Consider the following 19,358-nt stretch of genomic DNA (forward strand, 5'->3'; position numbering starts at 1 on the left):
CTCTGAGGATATTACAGGAGAGGTGGAATCAGTACACTGGGGATTATCGTTGAAGCTACCCACCCGAGAGGAAGTCTATCCTGACTCAGCGGTGATTTATTAAGCTCTGTGGCCCTGCAGGGTCGCAGGTAGGAGGTGAGAGGCCATTCCAGCTGGTTTTGGATTGCACTTTGTGGTGTGCGGGTCCACATACAGTCCACTGATTCTGCAAGAGTGGAGGGAATTTGTACGGATCACTGGACTTTTTTATGATATGTGCACTGTGTGTAGGGGTCTCACATGTGTTATATTTTTGCTATTTTATTGATCTAGTCCCATCACGCACCATTTTATCCTTTGTACATGGTAATGATTGTATCATTATGTCAGATTGTTTATGGGTCTAATATGATTCTCTTTTAGCGCTACATCACTTTTTGGCTTTTTACATCTTATTAGATCTTCAGGTATTGGATCAGATGTTAGCAGCTTTATCTATTTATTTATTTAGCTTTTTCACATAAGAGCGCAAGTAGATTTTGTATATCATTTTGACTTATAAAGAATTTGCATAGCAATTTTCCCAGTGAAAGAACATTCGTTTTGTGCAAATGGGGCATAAAACAAATGTTATTAGGCTATTTTCTGTGTTTGTTAAAATTTTTTTAATGGTTTAAAATAGCCCATTTGACCACTAGATGGCGGTAAGTATCATGAAATTTGGTCAGAACTTCCATGGGGTTCCATGTGACTGTAATAGCTCATTGGTGTCACAAGCCCCTTTGTTACGTATGTGTAGCTGTTGGACAGGGGATGCTCTGGTTATGGCTCAATAAAGCGGAGCTCCACCCAAACGGGGAAGTTCTGCTTTAAGAACTGCTCCCCTGCTCCCCATTAACGATTGGCACGTTTGTGGGGCAGGGGGGGGAATGGGTACCCGTCTTTGACAGGTATTCGCTCCCACTTCCAATCCAATCGCCTAGGCGATCGGAAACGGAAGGTGTCCTCCCTCCCTGTAGTCTTTTGGGACACGTGACAGGTCCCAGAGACAACAGGACCATTCACAGTGCTACTCATGCATGCGCAGTGGGTACCCGGCTGTGAAGCTGCAAACTGTCACAGCCAGGTACCCACACTGAAGATGCCGGCCTCCTGGAATACAGTACGGCCGGTGAAACTGGCTGTGGGGGACACACTGCTGGACCGAGGGACAGGTAAGTGGCTGTTTTTTTAAAAGTCAGCAGCTACAGTTTTTGTAGCTGCTGACTTTTATTTTTTGACAGGGTGAGTGGAACTCGCTTTAAGTGCTAATCTGGTGGGAGTGACAGTTTACTTCTCATCCCTGCTCCCTACTAGTTGGTATGCTTGTAACCAAGTAATGGGAAATTACATTTTATTGGTCAAAAGATTCTTCCAGTTAGAAGTGGCAAAAGACCTACTTTTGCGACTCATGAAATACACTTTATCACAGGTGTGGAGAGATGTTCCTTCCTCCAGGGCAAGCCTGGACAATCCATAGACTGGCTTCCTTGACCAAACTTTGACTGTCTGGTCTACAACCAACTGAGAGACCATCTAACTGAGAACAACCTTTTTGATCCCCTTCAGTCTGGATTTCGCCCTCAACACTCCACACTCCACAGAAACCGCTCTCCTAAAACTCACAAACAATCTACTAATGGCTAAAACCAATAAACACTATTTTATACTCCTACTTATGGACCTCTCTGCTGCCTTTAACACCGTGGACCACCCCAAAAAACTCCACTCCATTGGTCTTTGTGACTGTTCTCTTCACTGGTTCTCAACCTTCCTATCCCACCGCTCCTTCAGCGACACTTACAATTTTATTTCCTCCACTCCCCTTCCTTTCTTTAACAGGGTCCCCCAAGGTTTTGTTCCTGGACCTCTATTATTCTCAATCTACACTTCCTCCCTGGGTCAGATGATAGCCTCCCATGGCTTTCAATACCATTTCTACGCTGATGACACCCAGAACTATCAACCCCTCAGCTCACTCCATCAGTTTCCACATGCATCACTAATTTACTAACAGACCTATCAGTCTGATTGTCACATCATTTACTCAAACACAATCTATCCAAAACCGAGTTCATAATATTTCCTCCCCCATATGCTCCTTCTGCTGACTTCTATGTCAAGATGATCGATGGCATGTAGGGCAGGTGGGTGACACTCTCTCCATGCTCCCCTAATCTTTGGGTGTCTAGATTGGGTCACGTGATGCCTCCCCTGGAGTGGGTTCTTCTGGGCTACGCTAGGATCTTGTAACAGGATTACTCTACTTTACGCATGGGGTACCTTTACTATGCCCCGTCTTCGTCAATGTCTGCCTTTGCAGTGCAAATCCGCTTCCATTGCTAGGGAGACAGACCGCTGACAGAAGGAGCGCCAGAAACATCTCCCTCACTGCTAGAGGTCACCCCACCTGTAACAGGTACACGCTAACGACAGGCTGCTTAACTGACGTTTAGCATATGTTATCCTTGGTAACCACTTGACAGACTTCACATCAGGATGACTCTTAATGTAGTGTATTCATACCCCAATATGTCTAGTGACCCAAAACTGTAAACCAGGCGTAAGATGTGCCAGTTACTTGCACTGCACACCTTTAATAATGTCAGACCAGGCATGAAACAAAGTTTAACTCTTTACTTAAGAAAGTCCAAATGCATGAGAACAATTCTTCCCTATGTCTCTAGAACCTATCTCTAGCTTGTGTGCATACTTTCAAAGGCGTGGTCCATCAATGATAAAGTCCATGGTTATCGGCAGTGTCAAGCAGCTGGATGAATCCCCAGGTTCCTACATCACGGCAGCAAGGTGTCAGGCAGAAGCGGAACAAGAGATTGACTCCTCTCCTCTTCAAATCGTACCACTGACCCTTATATACTCCAAGGATGGGTTGGAACCAAAAAATCCCACCAAGAGGAAAACGGGGGAATTAAGGTTAATTCTATCTCTATTGTCAAGGGCAGCCTAGTTAGTAAAATTGCAACCTACTTACAGGCACAACTATCAACCCATCCCGTGTGCCAAGGTGCTAGGTGTAATTCTGGACTCTGAACTATCCTTTCAGGCCCTCATCCAATTTTTGTCCAAAACTTGCTGCATCAACCTACGTAACATCTCCAAAATACTTCCCTTTCTAACCAATGACACCAAAAAACTTCTAATTCACCTCCTGGTCAACTCTCTCCTCGGCTACTGTAACTCCTTCCATATTGACTTACCTTTACATAGGCTATCACCTCTTCAATCCATCATGCAGCTGCCAGACTCATCCACCTTAGCAACTGTTTAGAGTCTGCTACCCTTCTCTGCCATTCCCTCCACTGGCTTCTACTCACCCAACTAATTAAATTCAAAATACTAACAACAACAACTTACAAAGCCATCCACAACTCGCCCCCAGGTACATTACTAAACTAGTCTCAAATTACCAACCTAATTGTTCTCTTTGTTCTTCCCAAGACCTCCTGCTCCCTGGCTCCTTTTGTCACCTCCTCCCATGCTCGCCTCCTGGACTTCTCCTGAGCCTATCCCATCCTATGAAACTCCCTATCCCAATCTGTCTGACTGTATCCTACTCTGTCCACTTTTAGACGATCCCTGAAAACCCTTCTTTCCAGAGAAGACAATAAAACTGCAATCGTGCCCTGAAGTTTACTGGATTTAGAACTGCTCAGCTAGATAAGAGATAACAGCAATCATTTTTTGTAAATGTAGCGCCTCTCCTGGCCGGGTAGATGATAACTTGGCTAAAGCACAAGGAGAGAGCAGACATTACTCCAGTTTAGATCCATGGCCACAGTGGAGATAGTCATGACAATGATAGGTGTCATTCACTTTAGTCTTTTCAAGTTTTATTGCTCTGACTCACAGGGAATGATGGTAAGACTATATGTCTCCTTTAGCAACAGTGCTCCAGACATTTTTCTCTGTCCAAGGGTGTGCCAGGTTCCTCTGAGGGCAAGCACCGATCCCCCTCCAGTAAGATTTCCATTCTTTTGGTTCTGCCACCTTGAATGCTGTACCATACTCGACCTGGCATTGCAGATCGAGGAATTCTGTGTTAGGCCCCACACAGGTCTCAGGTGTACACAGAACAAATCATTGCATGCACCTCCCCAGGCTGCAGTCACCAGGCCACTTCACCAACATATAGCCTCCCCCAGAATGCACCACTGACATGAACCTCCTACTGGTGACTAGAAGAGACATAAATGCTCAATAGCACAAGGTTGTCACCACCCCTATAACTATGGTACTGAGTGCAAAACCTAGGGGAGAGACCAAGTGAGAAAAACTACAAACTGGCATTCGCAAACTACTGCCCAGGAGGGCTAAACTTTGAATATGCCTGTGATGACAGGGTGGCTACATAAATTAGCTTGGATAAAATTAATGTCTATTGGGGAGCTGCAGCATGGTGCAGTGGCAGTAAAAACACAGAGTCTGGGTGTAGGTAAACTCAGAACTAATATTGCAGAGAATACCAACTACAACCAACCCAGTGGGAGAGCACAGCTTAGAGTAACACTCAGTCAGGGGCAGACTGACAACTCATGCGGCCCCTGTGTCCTTGCCCAAACTCAAAAAAGCCTATGAAAAAAGGTACCAGGGGCAGCTCATGGGGCCCCCTACTGACCCCGGGCCCTCGAGCAGTGCCCGAGTTTCCAAATGGTCAGTCCGCCCCTGCTCACAGTTCAGTTCTTTGCAGAGAGGCAGAAGGTAAAGATAGACCGACAGCATCTGTCTTCAGAGGGTGGAATGTGGCCTGGCTAGTCTGGTACCAAAGGGGAGGCTACCATGAAGGATTGCAAGTCCCTAGCCTGTCCCTACTCATCTGGAACCTTTCCCTGACGCTATCACTTTGCCTGACATGACAGGCAGGTGCTCTAGGCCTTCACAAAATGCACGCTAAAACCCTGATGCAGGAACTTATAAAGGCTCTGCTGACCCACGATGGCTGCCAGGGGTCACCTGGATGCAGCTTAGCTGACCGTAACGCTGCCTTCATAGTTATGGCTATTTATAAAGAACGAGGTATTATATATTTTTATTCACATTGGAAGCAATTGGTTAGCAGTGCATGTTGATGTAGAATGTTTGCAAGATAGACTAAATGAAAAACATGTCATTCTTTGAATGAATTGCGCTGAGATTGTATGTACAGTATCTGTAGAACGATGTTTGTGCTCAAACATAATAATCAAATACTAAACTCAATCGCTGTTCATAAAAAGCAAGAACACATTTCTTATCCTCGGATTCTCAAAAGTGTTTCTGACACATTACACTGCTTCACATCATTCCTGTTTTGCTGGAATATTACAATGATCTTATCAAAGTAAACAGCTCCTAACCTAATCCTGCCCCCTCTCTCTGGCTTTTATTACCCTGAGATAACTCAAATCCCTTTGATAGATCTGTTTCTAAATCCCTTAATTCCTTATACAAAGGAAGAGACATTTGTTCTATTTCCTTGAGCTGAAATCTGTAAGTAAGTGTGATCTTTGCTCACCTACCATTTGCTGTGTGTGATTAACTCATGCAGAGATTTGCTATTTTTACCTATGGCACTCCCAAGAAGAAATAGTTTTAGTCCTCTAATTGGGAAACTACAGGTATTATGCAATTAATTAATCATATTATACACTGTGCTACAAGGGTGACTTGTTTTGTGCTCCTTCTTGTACAAACTGCTAGTGAAATCCATTCTGTAAAGTTACTGGATAGGAGTGCTATTGGTCACAGGTAAGTCCTCCTTACTTGAGAGGACTTGTGAGTCTCATTTAACGTGTACAATTCAGATTGGCAGTCTTTCCATTTATTTTTTTCTATACAGGTAGTAGAGAACTCTCCATCTTCATAATAATTTCTTGACACCTTTCCCACATCAATTTTCTTATTCCTATATGTGCTCAATAAACTATTTTGTAGATAGAGTGTGTTGAGATTTCTATTCCGTTTCAAATATCTTTCTATGCAGAGGCTGTGGATGTTCAGAATGCAAGCAGCAATTAGACATATGCATTTCGTTTCATTACGATTCGATTTAATTTTCTGAGATTCGAATGTATAGTAACGAATGTCAATTAATCCGAAAAAAGTTACACCAAAATGAACAGATGCATTTGCTTCATTCGGATGATGTCACATGATGCAATGCTAGTTAGGGCCCATGGAGAAATAACTTAAATGTTTTAATTAATTAGATAATTTGGATTTAGATAATCCAAATTTGATTCCATTTGTTAATTTGGATGCACATGAGGCCAGTTGATATTGTCCAACCAGCTCATGCCATTTCTTTTGGTAGGTTGGACTAGCATCCGAACACATACTGAATCCTTCTGATTGGAATCCGTCTGACTCAATAATTTATTGAATATATAGCAATCTTCCAGAAAAACTGCAACATTTTTCAAATCCACTTGGACCAACGAATATACAAAACAAATGCCAAAGCTACGAAAGGAATTCCAAAAACAAATCAGTTCAACATAACGAATATGATGAAACAAAACAAAACAAAAATTTCCGGTGTGCACATGTCTAGCAGCGATGGTACAAAGTGACTTAAGATAGAAATTACCCGAACCAATCAATTTTGATTGAATCAAGTGATGATTCTTGTGTCTATAGGCACCAACAGAAAGCACTATGCACATTCCACACACTGTTCTAAGTAATTTCCTGTTTTATATAATTTCAGCCAATTCCTATTGTTCTTGCTGAGATAAGTCAGTGCTGGAGGTGCCTGGCTTCTCTCTCCATCCCTGTTAAGTGGGTGAATATTTGGGGGAACCAGACCATGTTTGTGGCAATCTGTGATACAAAATATTTGCTGATCAGTTGCTGATTGCAGATGTATCCATACCTTAGGGTCTAGATCCAGTTCCTACTTTAGCAAAATACATTGGATGCCAGTTGGATCGTGTCTGGTGATCAATAGTGAAGCAATTAGTTATAAAAACCTTTTTAATAAGCAGGAGTTTTCATGTTGATGTGTGTTACTTATTGCGTCAGCAAACGCTGTAGCACCTGTGACTATTAATTTTTCTATGGGAAGCCAAAGCACCAATTCAATGTACCTGACCCATGACACATGTTTTCAGATGTATGCCTTTGTGATGCACTGAGAGTCATATTTCTGGATTACTGCATGTATGTGCATTGGAGCCAATTAGTAACGAATAGAAGCACACCAAATAGTGGAAGCTGATTATGTCAGTGGGTGGAAGGGACAAATGAGTGACAGTTAACCATGGAACATTGGGAGGGGCAGAGAAGGCAGAGTGGCAGGAGGTAAGCTGTGCACCGATCTAGGGCAAGAAAAATGAAGAAGCATAATTTATAATCAAGAATAAAAGAATAAACGAGAGTAGGCAATGGGATCTGATCATGGACAGGTAATAGAAGATGCTGAGCATGATAGGATTATGGAGCATTTATAAACTGATTCTTTATAAATAGCACTCCTTTGCACCAAAGCAACCTACGCACTGTGCCGAAGCAACCCACCTGCTGCAACACACAGGGCTAGGTGCTATTTCATATGTGCTAGAGCACGGGTGTCAAACTGGTGGCCCTTCAGCTGTTGCCAAACTACAAGTCCCATGAGGCATTGCAAGCTTGACAGTTACAAGTATGACTGCCAAATACAGAGGCATGATGGGACTTGTAGTTTTGCAACAGCTGGAGGGCCACCAGTTTGAAACCCCTGTGCTAGGGCATGTTGGCAGTCCACTCAATGCAGTGCATGTTAATGTGCAACGTGATGTTTGTGAAGATATGACCTCCCATGTAACAACCTGTTCCTTGAATGTTCACTCTGTTTCAGAACAAAACTGCCAGAAGAATCTTTCCATCAAACACACCTCCAGGTGTGCTGGTTGCACGTCTTTCCCACTGTGTACTGTGGCTCAACCCATTGACCTCTAAGGCACTGCAAAAAGCACCCGGTCAAGGATGACAATCATCATGTGAGTAGCTTCACAGGGCTATAAATCATCATGTGCTATGAGCAGATAATCATGAAACACTATCTTATATATAAATAGTGACCTGCTTAAAGAGAGAAAAATAAGATAGGAAGATATTCATTGATATTAGGCTAGTTACAGATACAGCATCTTATTCATCTGCATTACCACCAGTCTCATTAAGCACTGCACAGGAGACAGGAGTGTATAAGTAAATTAAAGTGTTTATCTGAGTTGTTTTTTTTTTAATGCAGCTAAAACTCCAACAGTGATTCCTTGGTGCCATTCCCTGCAAGGGCTAAACATAGTCCAGCTCTATATTTGAGCTTAATATGACAGCTCTGTCTGATCGTACAGGTATTTTAGAGCAGAGCTGAGATGGGATAATTGTTCTGTGTAATCCCTCTCTGTTGTGTAGAAGCAGTTTTGATATCAGACCCTTTCCCAACACACAATGCCCATCGCACAATCTGCCTAGCTCCCCAGATGTAAAAAGCAGATTTTTATTTTTTTTTCCCAAGCTCTGCTTGGATTAAGGAGATCTCAGATGCACAACTCACAGTGAACAAAACCTCCTGAGATTAGAGGGCCAGTTATCGTATTCACTGGGGTTTAGCATTTCTGTCCGGGGATTACAGGAGCTTTTTTTTCTCACATAAAATAGTTTGAGTTATAAAGTGGCAGCTTTAGCAGAATGAAATAAAGGTATTTAAAATTACAGAAAAATCAAGCAATGAAAAGAGACACTTTAAGCTAAAAGTATTAAAGGTAACAGGGGTCTCTCTGTGAGTCCGCAAGATGAGGTGTTTTATAAGAGCAGGAATCATAGCACTGACAAACGGAGGACAAGAAGCAATGCAGAAACAAACTCCCACCATGGCACCAATCAAGCAAAATGCTAAAAACAAGAGTCAACAACCCTTCTCTATTGAAAGCATCCTATCTCTTCCTACACCTGAAATAAAACAAAAGATTGACAGTTGTCAGCAGAGATCAGTGTGGGCACAGAACAGGCAAAGCCCAGTGACTACTTCTCAAGACGATCAACCTGTGGCTGTATGCAGCTGTTGTTGTTGTGTACATTCCCATCACCAATCTGTTCAGGATCCTTCATGGCTTGGTAAGTATTACATTCTATTACACCAGCAGAATACAATTTATAGTAAACCTCTTATTGAAAGAAATGCAAAGGCTGCAATTGCTAACCTTCTTCTGAAAATGCTAGTTGTCTGCATTTCTATGGTTTTATTATTTTCTGAGTTGGACCAGTGAGCATGCAGTTGCAGAAGTAAAAATAAAGCGAGTCACCTAATCGCCATATTTGTTCCAGGATCATGGTCTTGACTCAAATTATAAAAGCTTTTGGTCAATTACTGCTGACCTTCTGAAAATGTTAGTTGCCTGTCAATCTCCAGTTTCATTACTTTCAGTCAGACCAGGAAGAAATATGCAACAACAGAAGTCAAAATAAAGTCAGACTACTGATCTCCATACTTGTTCCAAGTTTTGGTTTTCTTCCATGCCTAGGCCTTGTCTCAGTTTATTGAAGTTATTGGTCAGCTATTGCTGACCTCCTTCTAAAAATTCTAATTGCTTGACTATCTCTAGTTTCATTAGTTTCTGAATCAGACCAGGAAGAAGCATGCAGCAACAGAAGTCAAATGATCTCCTTACTTGTTCCAGGTCTTTGTCTTATTCCAGGTCCAGGTATGAACTCAAATTGCTAAAGCTTTTGGTAAGCTATTGCTGACCTTCTTCAGAAAAAGCTAGTTGCCTGACTATCTCTAGTTTCATTACTTTCTGAGTTAGACAAGGAGGAAGCATACAGAAACAGATATTAAATTGGTGTCAGATACTTGATCTCCATATATACTCCAGGTCTTGATTTTGTTCCACATCTAGGTATTTTTGAAGTTATTGGTCAGTTATCACTGACCTCCTTGTAAAAGTGCTAAATGCTGGACTATCTCTAATTTCATTACTTTCCGGGTCAGACCAGGAAGAAGCATGCAGCGAAAGAAATCAAAATAAGGTCAGACACCTGATCTCCATACTTGTTCCAGGTCTTTGTCTGGTTCCAAGTCCAGGTCATGACAAATTATTAAACCTATTGTTCAGTTATTGCTGACCTTCTTCTGAAAATGCTAGTTGCCTGACTATCTTAAATTATTAACGCTACTGGATTATTTAGTCAGCTGTTTATTGGAACATCAGTATATTTTCCTCACTCAACTGTTCTTTTGACCATTTTATTTCAGCCACACAATTCCACTGGCCCCTCCAAGTGCTGCACACCATCTCTGAAGATGGGGCAACACTTGTCCAGAAGACTGCTCAAGGGATAAATGCATTTCCACTCAACCAGCGCCGGACTCGTCGTCATCGTACTATATTTACAGAAGAGCAATTGCAGGCTCTGGAGGAAACCTTTCACCATAACCAGTACCCAGATGTGATTGCTCGGGAACAGCTGGCAGGACGAATCCAACTAAGAGAAGAGCGAGTAGAGGTAAGATAAAGGAAAATATTTATAATTTTCAACATCATTTTTAACAGAACAAAAACACGCAAGACAGTTTAAAATATCTTTAGGGACATTGGTGGGATCTCTGTGCTTGAGTTCAGACATGTCCATAGCTATGTGTTGCTATTATGCACTCTTTATTTGGCAATTTTTATACTTATGAAGCAAAACATTACAATGAAACATCACAAAGTATAGATAACACATCATCAAAAGCTGTCGTAGTACCTGGTGTCTGGGATCTGTAAGTGATCCCAAGGCTGCATAGGAACTTCTGCCAAGAATGAAGTATTGAAATGGAATCCATACAGAAAAAGGTCACCAGCAGAAGAACGGGAAGGCAGGAGGACAGAATGGGGGCTCAGTCAAGCAATTGGGATAGGAGTCTGGGGACAATGCAGGAGGGATGACAAATAGGAAGTCAAGAGAACAAGCAAGAGGAGTCAGGGGTATGTCCATTTTGATAAGTTCTAACTCTAACCATGTGATGTTTTATTTACTTTATATTATGGAGAATGCAAAATGAGAGGCTGGGAGACTTAAAGTGTTAGTAAAGCCACAACAGTAAGAATAGTCTGTGTATGCAGTAAAGCATGCTTGTTATACTCATTGTGGAACCTGAGGGGTTAATCCTCTGCATTGTGTAAAAAGGCTGTTTGATTTTATCTTCTCTGATACTCCCCTTCTTCTACTGTCCCCAATCCATCTGCTTATAGAACAGAACCCTAGGCGTCACTCTGCACATGCTCAGTTTGGTGTGTACTGCTAGTAAGTTTTTTTTTGCATGTGTTCAGCACAGGACCAATCAGTACTGTCCAGACAGAGGGTCAGGGGTCATGCAGCATCATAGAACAGTCAGAGAAGAATGACAACTCCTCCTACAAGCTTTAACTAGAGCTCAGCTGGATACTGATAGAAGTCACAACACTTCTATATATTGTTGATGAGAAAAGGTATTTAGTTAAAATAATTGCATTTCCATGTACCGTGGGAGACCAGATATAGTGAATGCAGGATAATAGGTTTAGTAATACTTTTAAGGTGGGTGGGAACATCCTAAATTCCCAGTTAGACAAAAAGAGAGTTATGAATTATAGAAGAGAAATTCTGTTGTTGGAATATCTAGAAAGTACAGTATAAGAAGTCAAGGACTGACCCATCCCATCAAGATCCACAAATAACTAAAATATTGCCATTTAATAAAAGTTAAGATGAGTGTGGGTTGACCAAAGTATAGCAAACTCTCATGAGCTTATTAATTTTTCTTGTAACCCAGTTTCAATATTTGCTGCAAAGATAATTGGAATACTGTTGATCTGCCAGAAATGCATTCAGCCCCCAATTTTCATGTTGTGGTCTGACAACACAGTGCCTTTTTTCTGGACTGAAATCACTGAAATCTAGACTGAAAGTAATGGCACTAGTCCTGCCCAGTGGTTTTATAACCCTTTCACTTCTGTGCTATATAGGTGAAAATTGTTCTGTAGTTAAAGATAAGTACTGTAGAGGGTTATTAGACCCCTTGAGATAACACAGAAGTGTGGAGAGGACTGAGGAAAGCCCTGAATTTTTGATATGATCCCTGGGTATATTTTGTGCACTTTTTAAAACACCTTTGATGTATATTTGAGCAAAACTGAGCAATCAAGTTCATTGTTGAAGTTTTTATCCACTTTAACGTAATTCTTACAATTCTACTTGCCTTTAATGAATTTAGGACCCGTTCACACCATATGCGGTGCAGGAAACACGTTTCCTAGCGCATTTCCCGCACCGCATGGGAATGAACTGCCCTTGTTAGATAAGTGCAGGTGCCATTAATTATTAAGGGCACATCAAACACACCTAACAAAAACAAGCATTTGTGGCCACCAAAATGCATGGAGGATCCAAGAGCGCAGACGGAGGACCCCAGAAGAGGAAGCAAGGGGCAGCTCTGCAATACCACTGTACAGAGAAGGTGAGTATAACATGTTTATTATTTTAATTAGAAAAAAAATGCCTTTGATAAAACAAAGTTTTGGATGTGATGGAGAAGTTTTACTGGGAAGCTGACAACAATAAAAAGCTTCCTCTGATTGGCTGAGTCAGAAGAGCAGGCTGATGATATCACACTCTCCAAGTCAGCCAGTCAGAGGAAGCTTTGTGTTTATTCACAGAATACAAAGCCACCTATAAATGTCTGAGTACTGCTCCAACTGACTCTGCATTGTTCCAGATGTGAGATGGGAAGTCTCTGTCTCACAGCCGGAATCCAGCACTGTGTACTGTATGTAGCTGAAGCTACATGCAATACATACAGTGCTTACAGCCAATGCAGCACTTAGTGAAGGAAATAGTTTGTTTGGACCAGCTTGGTCCAAACTATCTATATGACAGGAAACATGGAAATCAGCTTTAGGTTTAGTATGCTGTTAAAGGAAGGAATGCTTACTGTGCTACTTACCTTTTAAAGAAGAACACCAGGATCTTTAATGCAAACTAACATTGGTCCAGCTTGGCACAAAATGATTATCCAATGCTTGTATCTGGAAGGATGCTGGGGATGCTGTACACCATTGTAGTAGCCCGTGCTACATCCATTGAAATCTGTGATCTTCTGTGTTCTGTGATGAGTGGCTTCCATGTGCACACTGAGCACAGGTTGTTGCTTTCTTGGCACTGCCACCATTCAGAGAACACCTTGAATTTTTTTAAATCAAAACAATGTGTTCTATGATTGGGAGAGGGTGGATTGTGTCGTCATCTGCCATTCCTCTTTACCTCATCCAATTAGAGATTGGAAATACAAGGCATTCTCTAAATGGTAGCAGTGCTGATCAAGTGAACCCATGTGTGCAGGGGGAATCTGGTCAAGCAGGATCTGGAAGATCTCAGTGCTGGCTTCCTACAACTTATCTCTGCTCTACAGAAATATTAGGAGATGAGAGTCACAGTCATTGTAAACTCCTCTTGGTGCTTTATTCCATAGTCCATAAACAAGCTGTACACAGATTGTCTCCACCCGAAGAAACACACTCCCTATTTTTTATAGACTATGGAATAGAGTGCAACTCTCATTTTCTCAGATTTCAAGGTTTGAACCATTCCATTATTCTATCTGAAGCCAAAAAAAGAAAAAAAATTGGCTTTACATACACTTTGAGAAATAACTAGCTTAGCAACCAAGCTCACCCTAGACAACTCTAAGATAGTATTTTGTGTTTTTTAAAATAACATATGCATGTAGATTAAAGTGGTTGTAAACCATCCTTACATTTACCAACTGATATGACCAGCCTCAAGTGATACACAGATATTAAAAACATCCTTCTACATAAGTTGTACCTGTTTATCTCCAGCCATCTCCTCTATACAGCCTTCTAAATCACAAAGATCAAAGGCTATTTCTCAACTCTAGAAGGCAAGGGACAGGGATCTGACATGATACACTGTGCAGCTTAGAGCAGGGAGCTGAGTGTAATCTGAGATCTTAGTGGAGGGAAAGGACACACCCCTTCTACAAAATCTCATAGGGGAACATGCACAGCTAAAGCTGTAAATCACCTTCTCTGTGCTGGAGGGGGGCAGGGCCATCTCCCGAGATTCTGTGGCATTGGGATAAACTGTCAGAAGTGAATAATGCAGATAAGAGAGGAAAGCGAGAGGAGACAGAAATCACAATCGGTGCCTCAGATTGAGGCAAGTACACACTAAAGAAGGATATGCTCTGTTCATATTTTTACAACATTTTTTAATGTATGTTAGATAGTAATGATTACAATTTCAGAGAAAACTGAGCATATATGGAGGCCTAAAAAACAGACTGAGCTTTATTAGTTTGAAAGATAGTATTTTGCTTGACAGAAGTCCTAGATCATAAACCAGTAATAACATTTCTTTTTGGAACTTAGGTATGGTTTAAAAACCGCAGAGCAAAGTGGAGGAGGCAAAAAAGAGTCACAGCATCTGTTCTCGTCCTCCAAGGGAAGAAAAACATGGATGACTCTTGCTAGTAGGCAATGCCACGATGTGGAAGCATAAATAATACCTTTTCTCTTAACTGCTAAATATTTTCTAAGATTTAGATCATTGTACATTGTACCAAATATAATAAACATTTACTTGATGCCAATTCTGTTTTCTATGGAATATTAAATGTAAAAGATGGATTTTGTGAATCTATTTTCTGTGTTTTTTTTTATTGGCAAGTGCCATTTTGGAAAGAATAACATTACAGATCGCACAGTGGTTTCATCGGTGTGCTTGTGCCTTGACTATTTGCCAAGCAAACTGCTTTAGGATTATAGTGATAAACGCCCTTTATACTACATGATAAAATAATTCCTTAAGTCCCCCTGGGGGTTTATTTAAGAAAAAAAAAGCTCTGGCTGCAATACTCAACTACCTGACACTGCAATCCTCTTCTCTGCCGCAAAAAGTAACCAGTCTTTTGGGATTGAATCATGTGCAGAAGACTGAGGACATACAGTGAATGCAGGATCCCTGATGCACCCTATCATTACCTTATGGCGCCTTACCAAGGATCTATGTACTTACAGTACATTGATGAAGAGAGCAGAGCTGGCCTCATCCCATCAGCATTGTGATGTATATTACTGAGGACTGCCCACTGCTGGGAGAAGATATGAAGAAGAAGATGATCATGCCTGTTAACATAAAACAAAAAAGTATAAAGTGCACACAAAGAGTGTGCCAAAATCTGGAGAAAGAAAAAAGGTTTAATCAGCCCACAATGCACTTGTTAATTTAATAGCTTTGTTTTTCATAGTGATATATACTGTAATGGCACAGGAAAACTTAAGGAATAAAGTAATTTTTTTTACAGTTCTCTGACCCCCAGGGACAGAGTACATACAATACATAGCAAGGAGAGTGCTGCATTGCTAGGTGACATTTATCTCTGACTCCAAGCACTTTTCCAAGAAAAGCACTGGCAAAAAGAATGCACATGGACAAGAGGCTGACACGACCCCCTCCCTCTGCATTCATCAAGCTAGCACTGAAGTCTGCCTACCAGGTAAGATGTGGACCCAGGAAATCAGGACCTAAAGCTCTAAAAGCCTCCAGACTTCAGTACCCAGAACAGAACCTTTTAAGAAAAATGTTGTCTTTTTTCTCAATATCCATCATAAACCCTGGGACCCTCACCATATGAAGAACCCAGGTGGCACATACTGTCCACAATCCTGACAGATAATTCATTATATATCCTCCTACTCCAATCAGACTTGTGGTAAGGAGCTCATTTTACCAACATGTAGTGAATGCATGACAGTCAATCAGCATTCTGTTGATGGGTCCCTGGCCAGAGGTCTACATAAAATATAAAATCTTGCAAAGCCAGAAACCATCTTGAGACCCTTGCATTGTTCCCATTGTTTCAAGCCATCCAATGTAGTAGGGAACAGTCTGCAGTCAATTGGAACTGTCTGCCCAAAGGTTAAGACTGTAATACTGCAAGACTAAAGGCAAGAGCCTATATTTCTTTCAATACAGTTCTCTTTTAGGACCTGTGTCAATAGGCAAATGCAGCTTGCTTTTAGTTGCATTCTGTTTGCATTTACCATCTCTAAGCAGAGTGACTGTGAACCTTGTTTCTATTACATATGTAATTCCCTCTAGTGTAGAGAGGTTTTTTTTGTGGATAGCTAGAGGCTTGCTAGGAGCCTGGGTGTGAGTCAGTAAGGTTACTTAAGGTTAGGGCTGGAGGACTCTAGAGGTCAGTCCTCTGGTACCTCTCCTGGCTCTAGGGACTTAGAGACGTTTCTAGAAGCCAGTAGGTGGGGAGGGGCTGATCTGCATATTTATGGCATTCACTTCAATCCCAGACAGGAGGCCTGGCAGTGTGGGAGATCAAGCCATAAAAATTATAGAACCTAGCCAGCAAGAGGAGTTGAGGCGGGTGGAAAATTAAGTGAGGAAGTGCTGCTGGTGTGGAGCCTGGAAAGGAGCACCATTATTAGAGGGGGGGGGGGGGGGGTCTTCCTACAAGCTGGGAGCTTGAAAGAGGGATCTCCACTGTTCCACAGTCTGCTGAAGAAAGACAGCCTGACAGAGAAAGAAGCCAGCCCAGCATAAGGTGTGAAAGCAGCTTCAACTTTAAAGGTACAAGATCAGGACAGCACGAGTACCTCTACACCCTCTGGGCCTAAAAGGGAGAGGGCAGTCAGGTGCCATACCCAGCTAGTTCTCCCTGGGATGGCATTCTTATGTGTCTCAAAATCCATTGCCCTGGGATATTCTACATGACATTCATCTGGGGTCTGAAAAAGGTTCATTTAAGGGGACTGAGTGCTCCTAGTAGTGTGCTGATCCGTTAAGAGGCAGAAGCCACTCCAGAGGGAGTAGAAAGTCCAGGATTTAAGTTTGTTGCTTTTTGTACATATGAAGTTTGTCCTCCAAGTTGTTTCAGTTCCATTAGGCATCCCATATACTCCTAGAGCCCATGCAAGTTATTTGACCCCTAATAATACAACAAAACCAAGCTCATGGACTGTTTACTGACTTTGTATGCAAGAGTGGAAAATGCATGTTACCTGGCTGTGCATGAAAATAGAGGGACCCAAAACCAGAGGGTATCATTACACATATCTGTCAGCTTTTATTTGTTCTGCACAAGGGAGCCATTGACTCAATTACCTCCAAATTGCATCAGTTTAAGATCAAAGTGGATGAGAACTGCATGAGTCTAATCCAGCATTTTTCAACCATTTTAACCTAGAGGAACCCTGGAAATATTTTTTCTCAGAGAAACCCTACTAAAATTATCTAAAGCTCATGGTACATTGGCAAGATCAAGTTAAATGCCTCTTGCTTTAAATGATAAAATCAATGTCAGTAACAATCACAAAATTAAAAATCAAAATAATATCCACAACTAAATATGGTGTAAAGACACTACAACACATAATTTCTGGTTCCCTGATGACCTTTGACGATTTGAAAGGGTGCAATCAATGACCTAACACTAATTCTTTTAGATATACAGTATTCAACTAAGGCATGCCTTTTTGACCCAATGTGAGCCTAGTCCTGTCACAATGGAATCCAGTGATTTGGAATTATTAGTTCGGGACAAATCACTGACCAAACTGTTATCCACTATCTATAAAGACCTTTTCCCAGAAACAGTCAAGCTGCTAAATCCATGTAAATTGGCCTGGTAGCTTTAACACTCAGTCTTGACTGTGATGATTGGGACGGTGTCTGGGAGCCCCTTTTAAATGGTTTGGTCTCCACTAGAGATTGTTTGATATGTTTACATTTTTTGCATAGAATTTACTTTACCCTAACCAGGCTAGCCAAGATATATATATAGGGGCCAGTCCTCTCTGTGCTCGCAGGCTCTACACCGGCTGCAGATTTCATGCATATTTTTTGGGAATGCTTTAGTAATAAACCGTTTTGGCAGGAGGTTTTAACATGCATTACCTCAGGTACTTCCATTTCTATCCAATCTTCAATTGAAGTCTGCTTGCAGAGTCTGGTTGAGCTTCTGGCCACCACGTAGGCAATCCACACTGTCCTTACTTTATTGTTATTTAGTGCTAGAAAGCTGATTATTTTGTCATGGAAGAAATCCTCTGCACCAACACCAGCAGCATGGAAATCTTTGTTGAATAAAGCATTTTCTTTTTACAAAGCTGCCTACATGAGTAGACGGGCCTTTATGAAGTTTGAAAAGGTATGGGGTGGGTGGATGTCTTCTACTAATACAGTTTCTGATTAGGTCCTTGTGTGTTTTTATTATTAATTTCCTAATGTTGGACATGACTTATGCATGTTGCTCTTATCAGAAGACTCTTATCCTTGATACTTAGGCAGGCCATAGATGGGTTGTTTATCGGCCAAATTTTCGTCCGCACAAAAAATTGGCCGATATTCATGCCGTTAGTGGGGCCAGCCCGTCGGCCATTTTTTGCGGATCTTCACATTTATTTGTATCGGTCATGCTGGAAAACGACCATTTTTCGTGGACATTGGTGGCAGCATCGCCAATGGGGCCGACCGATTTTTAGATTATCGGCCGATAAACGGCCCGTCTGTGGCCTGCATAAGGTGTTGAGTGGCATTTATATATTTTGCAAGTGTATCCCTACTGTACCTCTCTCATGTGGAAGTATTATGATGAATATTTCATTGGGGTATTATTTCTCAGTAGGGGTGGGGGGGGGGCATGGACCATTTATATATTTGTACAATTATACTATCAGAGATCTTGGTATCTACTCTCCTCCTGGTGGGAATTTAGTTGTGCAGGTTTGACAAGGCAAATGTTTGTTTGTTTTGGGTGTTTTATTTTTGCCCTACTGTATTTTACTATTTTACCGCCAATGGTGGTTTTTCATTCTACTAATGTCTATACCTTTTGTCAAACTAAATAAAAAGAAATTTACAAAAAAAAAAATAACGTCCACAGGTAGGTTTCTTTATATTGGTGACAAGGAATGGTCCCCTTATATTGGAGGTCAGTCAGAGAAGGGCACTCTTACATATGTCATTGGAAAGAAGAAACTATTTCATTAGCGGTGAGTGAGAAAAGGACATTCTTACGTTAGCGCATACCTCCGAAGGAGCCGCTTGATGTGTTGGGTCCCCTGTTCCTGTGCCCATGACTCTGTGAATAGCATGCACTCTAGCACACCTGGTTAGGTAGAAAATGTTTACTGCAGGTATCTATACACACCAAAGGCTCAAGGTGCATAGACACCAGGAATGACACAGCAACTGGTTAAGTAATAGCAAAAAGTATAAACAAAGAAAAGTATATACTGCAAAATGGATAAACAGTAGGAGAAATAAACTGCAACTGGATAAACAGTAGAACATATGTATTG

General features: G+C 41.5%; 1 protein-coding gene across 1 annotated transcript; it reads left to right on the forward strand.

Moving 5' to 3' along the window:
* The first annotated feature begins 8,792 nt into the window (after positions 1 to 8,792).
* Positions 8,793 to 14,678, forward strand: LOC149445891 (homeobox protein goosecoid-2-like). The gene is made up of 3 exons (XM_089653157.1): positions 8,793 to 9,114; positions 10,253 to 10,503; positions 14,412 to 14,678. The coding sequence occupies exons 1-3, from the start codon at positions 8,793 to 8,795 to the stop codon at positions 14,511 to 14,513; spliced, it is 675 nt and encodes a 224-aa protein (XP_089509283.1). The 3' UTR covers positions 14,514 to 14,678.
* Positions 14,679 to 19,358: the final 4,680 nt, after the last annotated feature.

Source organism: Staurois parvus, unplaced genomic scaffold (genome assembly GCF_062004578.1).
Source record: "Staurois parvus isolate SC_StPar_1 unplaced genomic scaffold, SC_StPar_1.0 ptg000704l, whole genome shotgun sequence".
NCBI classification, from domain to species: domain Eukaryota; kingdom Metazoa; phylum Chordata; class Amphibia; order Anura; family Ranidae; genus Staurois; species Staurois parvus.